This window comes from Geotrypetes seraphini, chromosome 19 (genome assembly GCF_902459505.1).
Source record: "Geotrypetes seraphini chromosome 19, aGeoSer1.1, whole genome shotgun sequence".
Classification (NCBI taxonomy): Eukaryota; Metazoa; Chordata; class Amphibia; order Gymnophiona; family Dermophiidae; genus Geotrypetes; species Geotrypetes seraphini.
Genome location: NC_047102.1, coordinates 9,966,378 through 9,985,512, shown reverse-complemented (window position 1 = coordinate 9,985,512; position 19,135 = coordinate 9,966,378). Strand labels below are relative to the sequence as shown.

Sequence of the window (19,135 nt, the reverse complement as noted above, 5' to 3'; positions counted from 1 at the left end):
GCTCAGCACTGCAGTTTTCCTCCCGGTTAGTGCCCGAGTCTCCCTGCGCTAGGATCATGTTCCACGTAGCAGGGGCTTTACTGTACAAAATCTGTGCCATCCGGGAAGTAACAGCGTGCATTAAAGTTAACACTACAAGCATGGAAGTAGATGCAAATGACTCTGCATAAGGAATCATTACTGATGCAGCAAATTACAATTTTGCACTTCACCTGCAAGGGTGAAGGTGTTGTAAGAGGTCAAGTATGAAGATACAGTCAATTGCTGTACTCTGCATCCATTCCACTTAAGAAGGGACAGATGCCCTGTTATGTTACCAGAGGCCACAAATGCTGCTCTAAGGAAGGCATTCGTGATTGAACAGTTTTGCTTTTCAAGTTTTCCCCCTGACTCAAGACATAAACCAAAAGGGCATCAATCCCTGCCCTCGTTCTGAGACACACGTTCATTTTTGTTATTTGTGGTATCCAGGTTATCTGCGGCAGCTCTAGAAGTCACCCCAAAAGCCACGGATGCCTTGAAAAGTAGAAGGAGCCAAGCATCAAAAAAAACCAAACAAGAAACAGGCATTTCTACTTAACAAAAAAAAACATTTGAACTGAAATGTTTTTCTATTTGCACATTTGGGTTAAAGTCCAGAGTCCATTTGTACAAGTTTGGTAATTACAGTTCCAGTTAACAACCATGGATTTTTACAATCACTGGTATCCATTGTGAGCAACAGAAACCCCAGGAGTGAGTGATGGGGAAGAAAACCAGCTTCTTAGGCATCTGTGATGACGAACAGCATACACAACCAGAGCCTATGGAGGTAGAAGCTCTGGAGAGAGAAATGGTAAGCTAGACTAGTTCCCCAAGCTGAGGGCGAGCCAGACAACCTCCCACTGGATTTTGAATAAAGGGGATTAATCTACACAGGGAAGCTGTTAGTATCAAAGTTTCCTGACTTTTGTTTGTAAGCAGTGGGAGAAACAGAAACACTGCTAAAACAGTAGAGGGGAAAAAGTCTCTTGGCTTTTGTTTGTGAGTAATGTGAGAAACAAGACTCTGCCAAGCCAGCTGATAAATCCATTGGTATGTTTCAATTCAAGTTAAGAAGATTTTTTTGGGGGGGTTTGACACTGCTGGAATTTTGAAAGAAATCAGCTACCAGATAGAACTGGGGGGGGGGGGGGTCTAGTAATTACCAGAGTTGGGTGGGTTCTCTGGAATTGACTGGAATTGGGGTGAAGTTAAAGGTAGCAAAACATTAGAAACTGAATATTCCCAATATAAATTCTGAAGCCAGAGGAAAAAACATGACCTGTGAACTTTATTATTAATATTTGCTAAAGTGACTTGAAGGAAAGACCAAGGGCTCCTTTTACTAAGCTGCGTTAGGGCTTTAACACATGGAATAGCGCGCACTACAATGCCGTGCGCGCTAGACGCTAATGCCAGCATTGAGCTGGCGTTAGTCCTAGCCGCGTAGCGTGGGGATAGCGCGCGCTAAAAACACTAGCGCACCTTAGTAAAAGGAGCCCTAAATTGTTTATTGGGGGGGGGGGGAACAGTGCTCTGTCTCTCTCTTTGCCAGTACAGAAAGATTAAAAAAAAAAAAAAAGAGCCAAGGCTGCCAACTGCAAGGCAACTACAATTGGAAATAATTGTGTTTTGTTGGTTTTTTTTTTAAATTAAATGAGGGAGGGGAATTGTCCCCCGTTTGCACTAAATAAAGCAGAGAGCTAAGAAGTTTTTCTTTGAAGAGTTTTTAAGAAACGACATGTTGGTGCTAATCCTTGGAACGGGTTAAAGTATAATTCTCGTATCTCATGGACCTAAAGGAATTCATTTATGGCCAACTAGTTTCAAGTTTAATAAAGATTTGATTGATCGCTTAATCAGAATTCTAAGCGATGTGCATATTCCTAAAATTACAAAATTTAGGGAATAATTCAACAAATGACAAAACTAAGTCTTACAAGACCAACGAGTAACACTACAGACCCATGAAACACAAGGAGATGAAGGGGAAGGAAATAGAAACTGTTTGATAGTAAATAAGACGTTCAAGGGAAAATCAGAGAAGCTATACAGTGTAGTTAAAATGTGGCCACAAGACTGGCTTACTGATTATTAAATGCATCATTAAAAAGAAAGCTTTTTATCCAAGTTGCGTTCTTCCCTTAAGTGAATAGGAAGTGAGTTCCATGTTTGAGGGGCTGTGACTGAAAAAATGAATTGCCGTCGTGTATTAATAATTTTTAGTGAAGGAATCATCAATAGATGTTGTTCATTCGATCTCAATAATCTATTTGAGGTGTAGGGAATCGGTAGTTTATAAATAAAGGCAGGAGTTTCATAAAGTAAAGATTTGAGTGTAAGCAAACTTAGTTTATAAGTTATCCGGTTTACCTAGTTTCTTTTCCCCTATATAACAATATATCAGTTGTTCTGTATTACATGAGCCAAACTTATTAAAGGGTCATTGAGGAACAATGTACACTTCTATTGGAATAAATTACATTTAGCTAGTGTCTCGTTTATTCAATATCGCAATATTGTTTATAGATACAGCACTTAGACATACCGCTATAGTGCCAGCTCAGTCTACTGATCAGGCAACTGATCTTTAAGACTGCTCAACTCTTCTATTACCCTCCAGGTACTTTAGTTAGATTGTGAGCCTTCGGGACAGTAAGGGAATTTTTCAAGTACCTTTCTTATTTCTAATCTTAATGTATATTTTCTGTAAACCGCTTAGAACCTAACGGATGTAGCGGTATATAAGAAATAAATTACATTACATTACATTTTTTAATACAGGTACAAGATCCTTTATCTGAAATCATTGGGAGCAGACCAGTCAGCCGTTGTACAGATACACCATGCTCAAGTTTCAATACCTCAATTTTCTGTGCTATTGACAGAGATGAACGCTTCTTTTTCCGCTTCTTGCTGCCACCCTGAGTGGAATCTGCAGCTCTCTGCCATTTTTCCAGCACTCCGACATGAATTGCACAGAGAACAGGCGAAACACATGCACCTGTGCTGGTTTCAGCGTGTTGCGTGAGGGAAATTTACTACTTCCAGTTTGTGTCAAATTTTGGTTTTCAGAATTTTGGAGAAAGGATCTTGAACCTGTACTAGCAAATGAGAATTGGATAAACAGCTAGTGAGCAAGAATTAACTGGCCAGGAGAGATGCGAATGATCAACTGTACTAAGATGAAGGAAGGCCTTTAGTTTGTTTGGCCCAAAATGACTTCAAGCCGTCAAAACAGAATCAGAAACAAAAGCAGATGCACAAATTCCAGGAGTACAGCCAATTTCAGGATGCTTTCCTAGAACCAGAAGATTGTACCTCACCAAGAAGGCTGTAGACACAATAATCTCGGATCATCAGAAGCCCCTTTCAATGCCAGCAAGAACAAATTCCACACTCTAACCATCCTTAGGATTTCATATCAAAAACTGAGCTAAAGACATTCAAACAGATACCGGTAGCTTTCAATCATGCAGAATACCAATGAACCATCTCTGGACTCCCATTGCATGATTATATTCTCTAAATAATACAAACTGTCTTTTTATGGCATACATATTATATACAAGTACTTTCTCTGTTTCTTGTGGGCTCACCATATAACATTTTGTATATGGAGCAATGGAGGGTCAAGACTTGATCCCTGTCCCTCTGGTTCCCAGCCTGCTACACTAACCACCCCTAATAATCAGGATTAATATTTTAGGGTTAACAAATAAACAGAGAGGCACTGGAGATGTTAAATCCAACCTTTATTGACTGAAAAGGTAGCTGCAACATAATGTGGTCAGAAAGGATGTAGGGTAGGGAGCAAATAACAATGAATTTGCTCCCTTCAGATACTTAGACAAATACAAATCTAAAAGTGATCTATGAAATATATGCCATTATGCCAAATGTCAAAGGCTTTCAGAACTATTTTAGTAATGTTGGCTGGATTCTCAGCTGAATCATTTACCATGAAACTACATCAGTAAAGGTTTTTAAACACACCCATGTTGTGTCTGAGAAAAAAACAACAACCAACTTTGTAAAATCTGACGCTAAATGCATTACAGTTCACAAGCAGCTTCATCATATCAAATCAAAGCCATATCATGCAAAAAGCTAACACATGAAAGAAAATAAATGCAGATATCCCATGGGTTTAAAGAATCAAGAAATACTGCAGTTCTAAATCTCTAGCTAGGGAAGCTGAGGCATTTTGCAAACTCAAATATGTCACCTTCTCTCAGCATACATTTTTATAAACCATTACACCCAAAAATAGACTTTTATAAATTAGGTCACACTTAAAAAAGCATGAGCAGTAAAAGCCATTACATACGTGTGAAAAGGATATGATCAGTGAAGGGGAGGGCAGAATCTGTGTGCTACAGGTGTATTTTAAGAAATTTATGTAATTATGTATGTAATCTAGATGTGTAATCTAGGTCTGATTTCTGCAGGATTTGTATTAGTATTTTAAAGGCACATAAGTGTCTTTATAAAGCAGGCTTATTAACCTCATACTGTTAAATCTGAATGCTGTTTAGCTTCTGTGTTGCCTATGTGGGAGAACCCTATTGTTAGTCCTATTCTGCTCCCTTGGTCAGTAACTTGGTGGACTATTCTGCTCCCAGATCCCATAAATTTGTGAATCCTGTCAATAATTTTCCTCTTATATCCCATGAGGAAGGACCTGGCAAAGCTTGAAGAATGGTTTGGAATTTGGCAGCTAAAATTTAATGCTAAGAAATGCAGGGTAATATATTTAGGCAGTAAAAACACAAGGGAATGGTACAATTTAGAGGGTGAAGAACTTTTGTGCATGAAAGAGCAGAACTTGGGTTTGATTGATTATGATCTTCCCGCAGGGGCAAAGGGGATGAAGATCTTAAGGTGGCCAAACAGGTAGAAAATGTGACAGCAAAAGCTAGAAGGATGTTTGGGTGCAAAGGAGGCGAGATCTCATTTAAAACATTGTGTACAATTCTGGAGACAGCACTTTTCAAAAAATAATGTTAACTGGATGGAGTAAGTTCAGAGAAAGTCTACTAAAATGGTCAGTGGTCTTCATCATAGAGCACATGAGGGCAGACTAGAAGGATCTTAATATGCATACTTTGGAGGAAAGGCAGGAGAGCAGACATACCACGGAGATGTTTAAATACCTACATGGCATAAACGTGCATGAGGCCAGGCGGGATGCGGAGCTAAACCCGCACGTCCCGAGGTCCGTGCCACTTTTAGTCTCGGCATAGGTTGTGGCTCCGACAGGCCTCTAGGACAATTTAGCTCTGACGGATCCTAATGCTTTCCCTTCCCTATGCCGAGAGTAAAAGTGGCCCGATTAATAATAACAGCTTATATACCGCAATACCGTGAAGTTCTACGCGGTTTACAAAAGATTAAGCAAAGGTACAAATTGACTGACTTCAAGAGGGGAAGAAGAAAGAGAAGTAATTGGACAGGAAATTCATTGCTGAGGAGAAAAGTGATCAAAAGCTATTGAGAGGAAAGAGATAAGTGGACCAGTTGTCAAGATGTTTTAGGAACAGGTGTGTTTCTAGACGTTTCCTAAATTCCTCATAAGTAGAGGGCGAAAGTAATTGTTCTAGGTCTTTACCCCATGATGCTGCTTGGTGTGAGAGAAGGAATTCATGGTGTTTTTTCAGTTTGCAACCTCTCACTGGGGGGGGAACAAAGTGGGAATGTGAATTTCTCTTGTGTCTGCGGTTAGATCCGCCAGGTCCGTCTTTTACCCCCCTTCCCAGGCCCTTTAAACTGAAAGGAAGCTCTAGGGCAGGGGTGTCAAAGTCAGTCCTCCAGGGCCGGCAATCCAGTCGGGTTTTCAGGATGTCCCCAATGAATCTGCATGAGGTCTATGCGCGCGCGCACTGCTTTCAATGCCTATTCATGGGGGAAATCCTGAAAACCCCGACCGGACTGCGGCCCTCCAGGAGGGACTTTGAGATGCCTGCGATCTAGGGTGAAGGGGAAAAAAAAAAAAAGTGAATCTGAAAGGAAGAGAGCTCGGGACAAGTACGTTGGATCTCTAAGGGAGAGGCCTCGCGCTGCTCTTCCGCTACTTTGGCCCGTGACGTTAGCGCGAGCCTGTCAACGTTCAATGGGTGGCGGCGCTGCGCGCGTCTTCGGAGGAAGGGTCCCGTGCCGACCCTGAGAGCGCGCGCGCGCGCGGGAGGGAGGGGAGGGGGGGCTCACCTGCTGCTGGATCTTGCCGTCCTCCGTCACCATCCAGTGCGTGGTGGCCCTGCCGGCCGGCGCCAGGCTGAGGAGCAGCCACGCGCCCAGGAGGCAGCTGCCGCCGCCCCGCGGCTTCCGCCTCGTCGCCATTTCTCCTGACGGCTGAGGGAGAGAGCAACTCACGGGCATTAGGAAGGGGTGACACGCGCGAGCTGGCCCCCCCCCCCTCTCGCCTCGTCTTCGAGGTGGCCCGCGACCGGCCACGCCCCTCTCTGACGCAACTTCATTCCTCGGCCGCGACGTCTCTTCCCGTTTCCGGCAGGGTGATGGAACGCCGCTGGGCGGGTCGGAGGGAACCCCCGCGTGGCCGCACCTTTGACGTTTCACTCGCGCGCGGCCACTAGTGCCTGAGAAGCGTCTCGCGCGCATGGCCTTTAAATGCAGAACTTTAAAACCGCGGGAGCGGCGTCGATCTGCGCTAAAACCCACTAAAGTAATGACTATTTTACTGTGTTAGATTGAGAGATATAAAAATTTAGTTTGAAGGAATGATAAACATTTATTAGAAGTTAATATGGTCAATTTAAATGTAATGACTATTTTACTGTGTTATATTATTATGTATTTATTGCATTTCTTCAATAAAATGTTATAAAGTAAAACCGCTAAAGTAATAAGGGGGATATAGGAAAAAATAATTTAGATATTAAAATATATTTTGGAGGAATGATAAAATATGTATGCATATATTTTGTTTAGAATTATAGGAGTTTGTTTGAGCACAATTAATTTATAACATTTTTGAACTCAATTAAACAATGTTTTACCCTGAATTCAACTGCAAAGAACATCCTCCTACATCACATTTTTCATTTGCATAAACATTTTATCATTCCTTCAACATATATTTTAATATATCTAAACTATTTTTCCCTATATCCCCTCTTATTACTTCATATATATATATATATATATATATATATATATATATAAATCATTCAAATTTCCCTCCCTACCCTAGAATGAAAGGTGACATAAAACATCAATTAATATAAAAAAATAAATAAATAAATTTTATATCTAATATAAAGTATTAAGAATCAAACTTCTTGCTTTCAAGGATAATTTTTGTATATAAGGATCCCAGATTTTTAAAAATAAATCCTGTTTAAAAAATTTATTTTGAAGGAATGATAAACATTTATTAGAAGTTAATATGGTCAATTTAAATGTAATGACTATTTTACTGTTATTATTATGTATCTATTGCATTTCTTCAATAAAATGTTATAAAATAGAAAAAAAAATATGTATGCATTTTTTTGTTTATTTGGTGTTTTGTGTCGCCTTTCATTCTGGGGTAGGGAGGGAAATTGGAATGATTTTAATATATATGTATGGAGTAGTGAGGGGGGATATAGGGGAAAAGTGGTTTAGATATATTAAAATATATTTTGGAGGAATGATAAAATGTTTATGCAAATGTTTTATTGTGAATTTGATTGTAAAGAATGTCTTTTTAATATTATTGTATATTTATTTGATTCCTTCAATAAAATGTTATAAGTTAATGAAAAAAAAAGGGGGGGGGAGGAGGGGTTATTTATTCATTCACCTTTTTTGCCCGTCCTCTCAGAAGAGCCCAGAACGGGTTACAGTAAAACATACACAGTAGGAGTATATGCACAGAGCTCTCACCTTGGGTTCTGCATCCCCAACCCTAAGAGGTCCTTTTAGTAAGGCACACTAAAGATTACCATGTGTTAAATGCTAAGGCATCTATTATAGTCTATGGGCACCTTAATATGTCATGTCTGGCCAAGTTAGATTGTAAGCTCTTCTGAGCAGGGGGCTGTCTATAAATTCCAAAATGTACAGCTCTGCGTACACCGTTCAGTGCTATATAAGTGATTAGTAGTAGCTTTGAGTTAAAAAAGCACACATATAGAGGACAGAGCGGGAAATTAATCTGCATATCAGTAGGAGTAAGTACATACATGTTGATTGAGATAGTTAACTCCGGTGAGTGATGGGGATTGACAGGAAACTGATTGATTCAAGTTTGTGGCCAAACGTCACATAAAAAGGTGTTTTTTGATGGCCTTTCTGAAGTTCAGTATTCCATGTAGTAATCTTATAGGTGATGGGAGGGAATTCCGTGTGTAGACTCAATTATGGGCACTCTCAAGATGGAGAGATCTTCCTAAAGGTATGCATAACACTTCTTTTGTTCCTGTGATTGTAGTGATCAAGCAGGAACATAAATTGAGTTTTCTCAATTTGTAGCCCAGGACCATGTTTTGAAGCCTAGGACTAGGCCTAGACCTGAAAAACTTGGTTTGAGAGTGATAACCCCGAATCAAGTAGGATTTCCAGACTACAAACTTGATCCTTGGCAACCAGCGTGGAACTTCTCCAAGAAAAAGAGGGGTGGGGCAGACAGTTTTCCCTATGTATCCATAACAGTTCAGTTTAGGAAGCATTGAATTGCAGCTGGTTTGTTGTCATCCAGTTTTTGATTTCTGATAGGCAGCATTGTCAATTTTGATCTGGGTGTTTTGGTCTGAGACAAGAGATTCTCTCAGGTTCATTATCTCTTCCCTGCCTTCCCATGTGCTTCTCTCATAGCTGATGTCTTCACAGCTTTAACCATAGCTTCTAGCTTTAGCACTAGTTGCTAAGGTAGCTTGCTCAACTCCCATGCAGTGGATCCAGGAATACAGCAAGAGGAGTCAGTCTGACAAAACAAGGGAATTTCTCACCTAAATTTTCATCTGACTTTTGAGATTCATGATTAAGTTTCTTTAAAAAAATTATTTTTTTTTCAATTCCTGCGGTAGGGGGACAGTTCTCACAGGCCTGTAAGAACTGAATGCTCCTTCTTCCTCTCCTTTTCAGGTGCATTGCAATTCCATTTCATCTTCCTGACCTTCTTATATTGTTATTTATTATGATCTGCCTAGATGTCTTATGAATAGGGAGGTTATATCAAATAAATATGAACAAGTCTATTCCCTTATTTGCTCTAACACATGGCTTTTCTGCATTGAGTCTGGAATGCTGAGCTGAACATTCTCCCTCAGACCATTCCAATCTCACCTGTAAGCCAGCAGCTGAATTTTGTGTTGCATCAGTTTATTTCTCAACCCTGTTCGGGAGGTAAAGCTAACTCATGTTGTTTTCAGGATGTCTGTAATGAATATGCATGAGACAGGTTTGCATGAAGTGACTTTACTGTATGCATATCACAGGTATGTGCCCTAGTTAGGTTAGCAATACTAAGGGCCCCTTTTACACAGCCACAGTAGTGATTCTCCCGCAGCAAATGCACCGACACCCATAGGCTTTGATGTATTTACCGCAGCTTTGTAAAATGAGCCCTAAGTTAATTTTCCTAATTGTTGATGCTGAGTGGCAATTAATTCTGTGTTCTCACAACAGATCAAAGTGGCCATGACAGTTTTGGTTCCTAAGCTCCCACTAAAATAAAATCACATTGGCCAGAGAACAGTATGGACTCTTGTAGGCAGTGGGTATTTGGAGGTACAGTTTCATTTTCAAAATACTCGTATTTACAATTTTATTTTGAAATATTATTCACCCTTGCTCTAAAATGGTAAGATTCATGGTTGGAAGGGGCATGGGCATTAGCCCTTCATTATGGATCAGTAACTTGCCACACAGCCCAACATAAAGTAGGGAAAATTCATAAACCCAGACCATTCCATAATAAGGAGTGACTTTAATGATCTTTCCATGCACAGTACTGCTCCAGTACTGGGCTGCTTTTTTGTCAGATCTCCCTTTTTATGAACTCTGTATTCTCAAAGGCAGTAGAAACAGAAGTAAATAAAATAAGCAATGATGACCAAATTAAAAATAAAATGTTTTGTGGATAACAAAATCTTATGAGGCCATCATGAGGTATGAAGCAATAAAAAAAAAAAACAGCCATTCAAACAAAAATTACAAAATGAATTTATTCCAAAAAAGCACAAGAAAACATTTACAAGTCAACAAGAAAGTAAAAATGAGTCCTGTACTGCATTAGAAAAGGTCCTTTAGCTGGTTATACTTTTGCTGCAGACACACCACTTGTCACTGCCCTACCTTATTTGAGAAAAGGATTCAGTTCTTCAAGAGACAACGCAGGTCATGCCACTATGCATGCTTTGCACCTAAACAAATGGGATCAATAATGCCAATGAAGATACTGGCTCCAAAGGCTTGGGATCGGTCAGTAATATCACTGCAAAGGTCCTAATTTTACTAGTGATCAGGACAACAAAATCACATGCACAGAGCCCTTTTAGATCATGCCTTGATAGTCTGTCAAATGCTATTCCTGTAAATACAGCGACAGCGCAGGCTCTAAATACGAGGCGGTAAGTAAATTGACAGTGTCGCTGCGCTTATTGCGCAATGCAGGGAAAGAGGCAGAAATGCCCCTAACGGTCACCACACAAGCTTGGTAGTTATTGATCATTAAGTGTAAAACTTTACTGCACTTTTGTCAAAGGTCACCGAAGGTGGCAAAGCACATCCATACTATCTACATTGGTAAAAGCACACAGTAAAATGACCACGGCCCATGCTCATTCTCCAACCTTATTCCAGGCTGTGTTGTTAGGATGTGAATTAACATGCATTCTCACTCCAATACAGTAATTGCTTACTGCACTTAGTAAAAAGGTTCCCTACTGGTCAACGGAGTAAAACTCTCATAACCCCCCCACAGAAACTAGGAACATGAAGCGACTTGAGTTGCAGCCTAATGGAGTTGGAACACAGTGATCTGATTAGTTTTACACATGTGCGTTTTCCCTACCAAATCCTAATGCTGCAGCCTAAGTAAGCTTATCCTCTATATTGCTCAGTTGGTACTGTTGTTCCGAAGAGTTCAAAGAGATGGAAAAACTGGGACACAACACTGCACTGAGACTCAAAAGCTATCATTGTGAAACTTGAGTCGGGGATTTATGTGGAGACAGCAGTGAGCATAGGCTTATTATGACGGAAACTAGCACACCAAGACGACAAACCACAAGATAAAGTAATAAGTAAAAGTTAATGAGTAAGAACAGCGTAATTGATGTCATCAAGATCTTGGTGGAATGGGACTGGCAAGTGCGATGATGGTCCCTTTACTAGCCTATGCTCGTTTTTAATTGAGCACTTCACTTTACAATTATAATCACATTGGTATCAATTGAAAGTGATAGTCATCAGTACCATGTGACACATGGAAAATACTAAGAAAATGTTAGCCAGAAATCTGGGAGGACCAGAAGATCATGTTAGCAACAGACAAGCTACACACTGTGAAAGCACAAAAAGCGAGGAGGAGCTGGGGAGAATCCAAGTGATGCCTAAATGGGAACCAATAAGAGAGTGTGAAAGCTTAGACCTTTAGTCTGTCTTTGAACCATTAAGCTTTGTGAATAGTTAAAGGGAAAAATAGACAAAGTATAACTAACATGATACAGGGGATCTCTAGAAGGCAGTGCAGTGATCATAAAAATTGACAGGAAATACTAGAAGCATGACTATCCCATAATTTAAACCCTATATTGCTATGAAAAAAAAAATCGTCATAGCAGCAGATATAATTTATTCTTCAGATTGTAAGAAAGTCTGCAAGGGGAGGATGCTTTCCATAACCTTATACCTGTGCATTCATATATATGTGGTTTAATTTAAAAAAAAAAAAAATCCATGTTGATTCCTACATCAAATCTATTTCAACTGCATTGGACAGATGGAAGTGATAACTTGCTTGATTTTGTCCATTTAAATTAGCCTTTGCTTTCTCTGTAAAACTTTAAAATATCTTAACATGTGCCAGAGAAGATGGGTTGCTTCTGCATTTTAAACATCCCTTGGAAACCAGTAATTAATTTAAACTGTCCTATTTATTTTTAAACATTTCATCTTTTCTATATATGCTGCCACTACAGCTACAAACTCATTAAACATTATTTTGAAAACTCTTATTAAACACGTTTCTAAAGACTCCTATTTGAAAGGCACAAGCTAGGCCTTACAATTACAGATTTTAACAAAGATGGGGATTAGTCTTGGAAAAGATTCCGTGCCAGTCTTTGGCCTGGGAAGAAACCACTATCACACCAAGATATCCCGCCTGGGATCCAGAGTTGTTAAATGGAAACTTGTCATAGTATAAACAAATCTCTTTGACTTTCTCTTGCAGGAAAGCCCATACCATGTTTTAAAACAGAACATATTTACAGCTTTCAGGTGGGGGAGACTTCTCTGACTGCTTAACAATGTGAACTGCAATCCACCAGGGAAAAAAGAAGGGGGGGGGCCAAGATTGTAGAAAAACCTTCCTAAAGCATTTATTAAATTAACCTCTTAGGACTAGGACTTAAAACACAGGACACACACTTTTTCATAAACCTTTACAAAATGCTAAGTTCTTTACAGAATGACCTCAGAAGAAAACAATGCAAAATAAAAGTTATGGTGAAAAAGAAAATAATGAAAATAAATGTATCACAACATTCATATACCAATGGCTCTGGGTACAAACCAAATGTGCAGCCAGTATTTAACTTGTGGGTTCAAACGATAGAAAATAAAAGTGAAAATCTATAATAATCTAAATTTGAGAAACCACCACGGAAAGTCAGCAAGTACTGAAAAAAAACGAAAGAGAGTTCATGCTGGATTGAGGAACACTTCATCCGATATAATTTGAGTCAGATTCCAGATAATGCAGCAGTAATCACCCGAAGCATATTTGACCCTTTCGTGCTGATTTCCTTGACCGACAAATCCAGTCAGGATTGCCTGATCTTGTGGTGCCTGAAGAATGCTAACTAACTATACCCATTTCTTCTTGTAGAATGTTTACAGAAAATCCAGTCAGACCCTTCATTCTTAATTTTTTTCCCCCCCAAAATATCATGTGTGCCTGAAGAATAGTAAAACTGCACAAAAAAAACCCCAACCTGAGCTGAAAGCGTTTGCCCTGCATTACAACCAGTGATTCTATTCTGAATCTTAATGTTGTAAACTTTCTGAACTAATTTCCTTAGAAACCTACAATTCTTGCTGCCTTGGCCAGCAATCTCTATAAACTAATTAAAAATTATTGGCAATTAGATTAAAAAAAAAAAAAAAGTTTAACCTTTCTCTGTGTTTTTATACTCTTTCCCAGGCTGCAAAGAGACTGTGAAGTTGTTAATCAGATCTGTATCTCTCTCATTAGGTGCTTTTCTTACTCATATTAGGAACGAATCATGTTAACTGCAGCTGGGACACTTGAAAGTGTGGTATAAGTGACTCTCTGGAAAAATATCAAGCTGCTACATCTGAAAACATGTTCTGCTAGACCTAATTTGTCCACAAGTGCCCGGTAAACGAAGTGCATCTTGAAAGCTAATCAGAACTCCAGCTATATAGATTTCCGCAAAAGCAGCAGCTTCTCTCATTGACAGATCAAATCTGAAGTAGATGCCAACCAATCAGAAAGCAGTGCCAGCTTATGTTCCCCAACCATATGCGAACGTATCAGCTGCTTTCTATTTGGTTGATATTTGGCTCCTAAATTTGATTCTGCATGGCAGAGTGTGAACTATGGAAAGCACTCTACACACTTCCTCAATGTTTTCTTCTGATTTAAGCATGTGAACAGCTAATACAGACTTTTACTCCAATATTTAAAATTACTGTCACATTTTCTAAGATAATAGAACACAGAGACCTGTCACCACCAGGCTATAGGCTTCTCTGATCACAGTAGACAGCTGATCATTTTTAAGAGACTTCGTCCATAGTACATACGTTACAGAACAATATGGAGCTGCTTCTAAACAAGTGATGTTATACAGTGAAATCTGTTTATCTGAGAGGATTAATCCTATGCAACTGCCAAAACTTCTCCCATAATTCTTAGAGACAACTGCAAGCATTGAAAAATGAGTGTAGCTGGGCATGGACAAGCTTCTAGTCCAATAGAAAAAAGTGGATCATACGTACGAAGGTACAAACAACAATTTTGTTGCTGCAAGTCTTTAGCCAAAGGCAGTCCTTGGAAAGTGTACACCAGGTATATCGCAAAGAAATGATTCATTCCACACATTCTGCAGCCTAAAACAGCGCTGGAAGGCTGATTCTGCTTCGTCAGTAGGTCCGTCCCCTGCTGCGGTTTCCTCGACTTCCCCAGCCTCTGCTACGACCTCCCCGGAAGCCACCTCTTTGCTCTAAGAAAATGCACAACACAGAAAGGATTTAGCGGAAACATTTATGAAAGAATCCTTACCACTTTCCTCATATCTACTAAGAGTAATTTTGGGGTTGTGGAACCAATCGTCTGAGTTTCCATTATTTCCTATGGGGAAATTCGCTTTGATATACGAGTGCTTTGGATTACGAGTATGCTTCCGGAACAAATTATATTCGCAAACCAAGGTTTTATTGTACTTTGTTGAATCCTGTTTGATGGATCTTTGGCCTGACCCCATAAGGTGTGTCTTACCATAAGAAAAGTTACTTAGATTGCTGCTGTATTTGCCGCTGGGAGGGTTGTAAATTTGTCTGGCATCCCTCTTTGGTCCTGGAATTGGTTTCTTCGGTGGTGAACTGGAGGTTGTATCTTCACTTGTTCTCTTTTGCCTGCCATAAAACAAATTATTAATCTTCATTTAAGCAGTTTCATACCTTGAAGGAGGAGATGAGTACATGTGGGACTTACAATATTCACTAGTTTCCCCCCCCCCTCTGTGCGTCTGTCTGTCCTTTTGTGCATGTTTTGACGTCCATGCCTGTTTGATTATGTTGTAAGTATTATCCCATTTTAATTCATTGTACATCGCTTAAAAGTCTGATAAACAATCAAATCAAATTTTAAATAAACTTGATGATTATAATTAATTAAATTTTCTATACCTTTCTCCCAAGGGAGCTCAGAACGGTTTACATGCACCTTCAAGGCACATTAGTGCACCAGTTTTTAGAATGCCCTTCCTTACAACCTTTTTGGACGGGAGTATTATCCTTACTGGAAGTGGGATTGGGGCTGTCAATCGAGTGGACCTATAAGACCCCACTGTTGGGGATAGATACGGATTTGCACAACCAAGGGGTGGCAGACCCTCAGTGTAGATTTATCTTTCTTGCTTTATTATTGGCAAAGAAGGTAATTCTTCAGTGCTGGGGAAGAGACTCTGCCTCAAGTGCCCAGATGGAGTAACCTTATGCGGCAGATGGAAACTTGGGAACAACAAAGGTTGCGGGGACTGCCAAGCAGTGCATCCAGCTCATATCGCTCTCTCTGGTCCACTTTTCCTTTAGGCTCTAGCTAATATTGCTTGGCTGGACAATTAGGATGTCATCGTGTTACCTATTGATCATTAGGTTCACGACAAGATATGAATCTGTGGATAAGATGTGGGATGGTGGTGGTGGTGAAACGGAGGGTGTCAGGAAGAGGAGGGGCTCTTTCTTTTCCTTCTAGTGTGTGTGTGTTTGGTGATAAAAAGGGGGGAGGGGGAAATGGAAGAATGGACCATGGACAGTACCGCACAATAGTCTTTCTACTGCTAAGAATACCTAGTCCATTGTTTTCTTATATACACAGTGAGAGGCTGTTTTCCCATGTATGGTTATCAATTGTACTGGTTATGGTATTGGTGTGTTCTTTTCCATTGTATAAGTTCTTACCAATGTACTGTTGTGTGTTCCATTTACCAATAAAAAGATATACAAAAAAAAGATACAGATTTGTTTGAGTTGGTTCATGTCACTTGGATGGAAGGCAGCAGCAAGGGAGAGCTGCTACACCACAAGGCACGAGTGGTTGGGTCTTGTGCCACTCTTGGGGTGGATGGCATAGCTGATGGTTCATCTAGACCAGTGTTTCTCAACTCGGTCCTGGAGTACCCCCTTGCCAGTCAGGTTTTCAGGATATCCACAATGAATATGCATGAATGAAATTTGCATATAACGGAGGCAGTATATGCAAATCAAGTTTATGCATAGTCATTGTGGATATTCTGCAAACCTGACTGGCAAGAGGGTACTCCAGGACCGAGTTGAGAAACACTGATCTGGGGCCCCACATACCCTGGTATTGGCCCTGAAGATACCATTGATTTACTTAAATGCAGGTTTTTGGAGGAGTGTGGCACAGTGGTTAGAACTACAGCCTCAGCACCCTGAGGTTGTGGGTTCAAATCCTGTGCCGCTCCTTATGACCCTGGGCAAGTCACTTAATCCTCCACTGCCCCAGGTACATTAGATAGATTGTGAGCTCAATAATACGGGCTAAAACACGGAATAAATAAATATATATAGATTTCCATGGACTATCTTACCCTGCCTCAGCCTTCTGCACAGGTTTCCAGGACAGAGTTACTGTGCTCTTGTATGACGGAGGGATGTGAAATAGATCCTATGATGAAAAATGAATGAAATTATTACAAGCAGGTCCAGTGGCCGGTATTCCATGGCAGGCCAAATTGTTAGAATATGTGGTATATAACAATTTTCCGATTACATATTTTCCAAAGGTGGTTTACATACAACCCAGCAAGCTTTCCGCCCACTCCACAGTATGGAAACCTTATTGTTAATTCTGGTTTCTGAAATTAAAAAAAAAAAAAAAGTTATGAGGTTTGCTAAACGAACATTGCTGCTTCAGTTTGATATATCTGCAGCATTTGATTCGATACAGAGGCTGCTATAGGGGAAAGCACCCTCCAGGGATTCAAGACAAAGTTAGACAAGTTCCTGCTGAACCAGAACGTATGCAGGTAAGGCTAGACTCAGGGCACTGGTCTGTGACCTAAGGGCCGCCGTGGGAGCGGACTGCTGGGTGTGATATACCACTGGTCTGACCCAGCAGCGGCAATTCTTATGTTCTTAATGTTGAATAGACTTGAGTGCTATGGGTGGTGCTTTGTTGAGTTGTTTTTTTTATTTCTTGACTAGAGGATGACATGGGGACAAATTTTCCCCATCCCCATCTGCACAAGGCTGAAACACTTTAAAATCATAAATGTTCAAAGCTTGCGCAGTTAAGGCAGAGCTTACAGGAATGAGGCAGGGAAAGCGACAAAACACACAGGGATGGGACGGGGAATTTGAATTCCTGCGGGGACAGGAACAAATTTGTCCCCGTGTCATTCTCTATTCTTGACTAAAAGAAAATATTGTGTCAAAGGAGTCAGGTCAAATTCTGATTTTTTGTTGGCAAATTGTGGGGGTTTCCCCTTTGGGGGAACGGCTGACTTGTTTAGGAATATTTGTCTTATCTTATGCGTATGATATTTTGAGTCCAGCTTTAGAAAATTTTGAGGCGGCTTATTGTTTTCTCTTTTGTGGTGAATTTTATATATCCCTGCTTGTCCCCTTCTCCTTACTTTTTATTTTTTTTATTTTATTTCTTCCATTTGTGCGTCGAACATACCTATACAAGCTCTAGGCGACATTACAGAGGAGGGGGTTAGAAGAGGGTAGGGAGGACTATGGAGGGCAGGAAGGAGTGGAGAGGAGAGAAGCGTGTAGAATATTTCATAGAAATTCCAAACTTTATAGATAGGAGCACCATCTATGTGAATGATAGCTAAATGAATTAAAGGAATATGTGAAAAGGAATAGAAGGGAGGAACCGTTAAACAATAGAATTCAGTTAATAAAATAAAAAGAATAGGGGTAAAAACAATGGAATAAAAGGTAAAATAATTCATAAACCGGAAGAAAAAATTGAAAAACAAAATCAAATAAGTCTGGCAGAAGTCCAATTAATGAAAATTTTGTTGCGGTCTATAATGTTGGAAATTACTGCTCCTGTAGTACATTTCTGATTTGTAAATAGCTTTTTCCACACAATAACTGAATTATCTATAAGCTGTGTAATATTTATGAACTGGCTTTCTTGCTCTACCTTAAAAACAAACTTATTGCATCTCACATTCCCACCACATGACTGTATGGTTTACTCTTCAGCCCCAAATTACAGGGTGTCTGCTCTAAATATTATAGGTTCAAGAGTTCAAGGGAACTCCCTACCCACTGCTACAAGATTATGTAGGAATTGTTTAGAGGTTTGGAAAATGTTAGTAAAAAACTCATTTGTTTTATAAATTTGGCTTATCCAGTAATGCCTGAAGTTTTTATCTAGTTTTCATGGCTATTTCCTCAATAGGATTGTTGTTTCTAGATATGTAGATCTAGAGGTTGTATACTGGGATTGTTTTTTTCAAATTATATATATGGACAAAATACTGTATGGTTTACTTATTACATTGAAATTGGGGGGGGAGGGGGGTGAAAATGTTTTTCATGAATATTATTAAAAGATGGTAGTGTTGTTTTTCATGTAAATTGTATGAATATCTGTATGCACTGATTTTAATTTAAAAATGAATAAAGATATTTAAAAAATAATAGATATGTAGATCTAGCTTCTTAAAGCTGTAATCTGCCTAGAACTAACAGAAAATTAGAATGTAAAGCAGGGATGGTCTTCTTTGTGACTCTGTATAGCGCTGCACATGTCTGTTAGCGCTATAGAAATAATTAATAGTAGTCATAGTATAAAGAATCCTAGCAGCCACAAAACTTTTAAGATTAAAAATGCAAAACACTGCCAAAATTCAAATAAAAAGTAGAGGGTCTTGCTTCAGTTATGTTTTTGCATAGCATGTATATAAAAAGGTCTGGGTATAAGCTCTCTACATCAAATATCTATTATATTATATACTGAAAGTTTCTATATTGCTACCGTGTTCCCCCGAAAATAAGACAGTGTCTTATATTAATTTGGGGTCCAAAAAACGCACTAGGGCTTACTTTCGGGGATGTCTTATTTTTTTCATGTACAAAAATCATCCCTCCCTTCCTCTCCTTCACCCCAATTATTCCTCTTTCCTTTCTTTCCCCCCCATGTGCAGCATCT

The 19,135-nt window shown here is 39.6% G+C and overlaps 2 protein-coding genes across 3 annotated transcripts in view; both read right to left on the bottom strand.

The window, feature by feature from the left end:
- Positions 1-6,498, bottom strand: part of TTC17 (tetratricopeptide repeat domain 17) — an 81,063-nt gene extending 74,565 nt beyond the window's left edge. Inside the window, exon 1 of one of the 2 annotated variants that reach the window (XM_033928004.1) lies at positions 6,229-6,498. In XM_033928004.1, coding sequence (XP_033783895.1) covers positions 6,229-6,399 — 171 coding nt within the window. In that variant the 5' untranslated portion in view covers positions 6,400-6,498. The remainder of the gene's footprint in view (positions 1-6,228) is intronic. The other variant, XM_033928003.1, reaches the window with a different exon arrangement.
- Positions 6,499-10,164: 3,666 nt separating this feature from the next.
- API5 (apoptosis inhibitor 5) overlaps positions 10,165-19,135 on the bottom strand; it is a 30,462-nt gene continuing 21,491 nt past the window's right edge. Inside the window, exons 12-14 of the mRNA XM_033928418.1 lie at positions 16,551-16,627; positions 14,714-14,850; positions 10,165-14,438 (exon numbers count right to left, since the gene is read on the bottom strand). Of these exons, the coding sequence (XP_033784309.1) occupies positions 14,359-14,438; positions 14,714-14,850; positions 16,551-16,627 (294 nt within the window). The 3' untranslated portion in view covers positions 10,165-14,358. The remainder of the gene's footprint in view (positions 14,439-14,713; positions 14,851-16,550; positions 16,628-19,135) is intronic.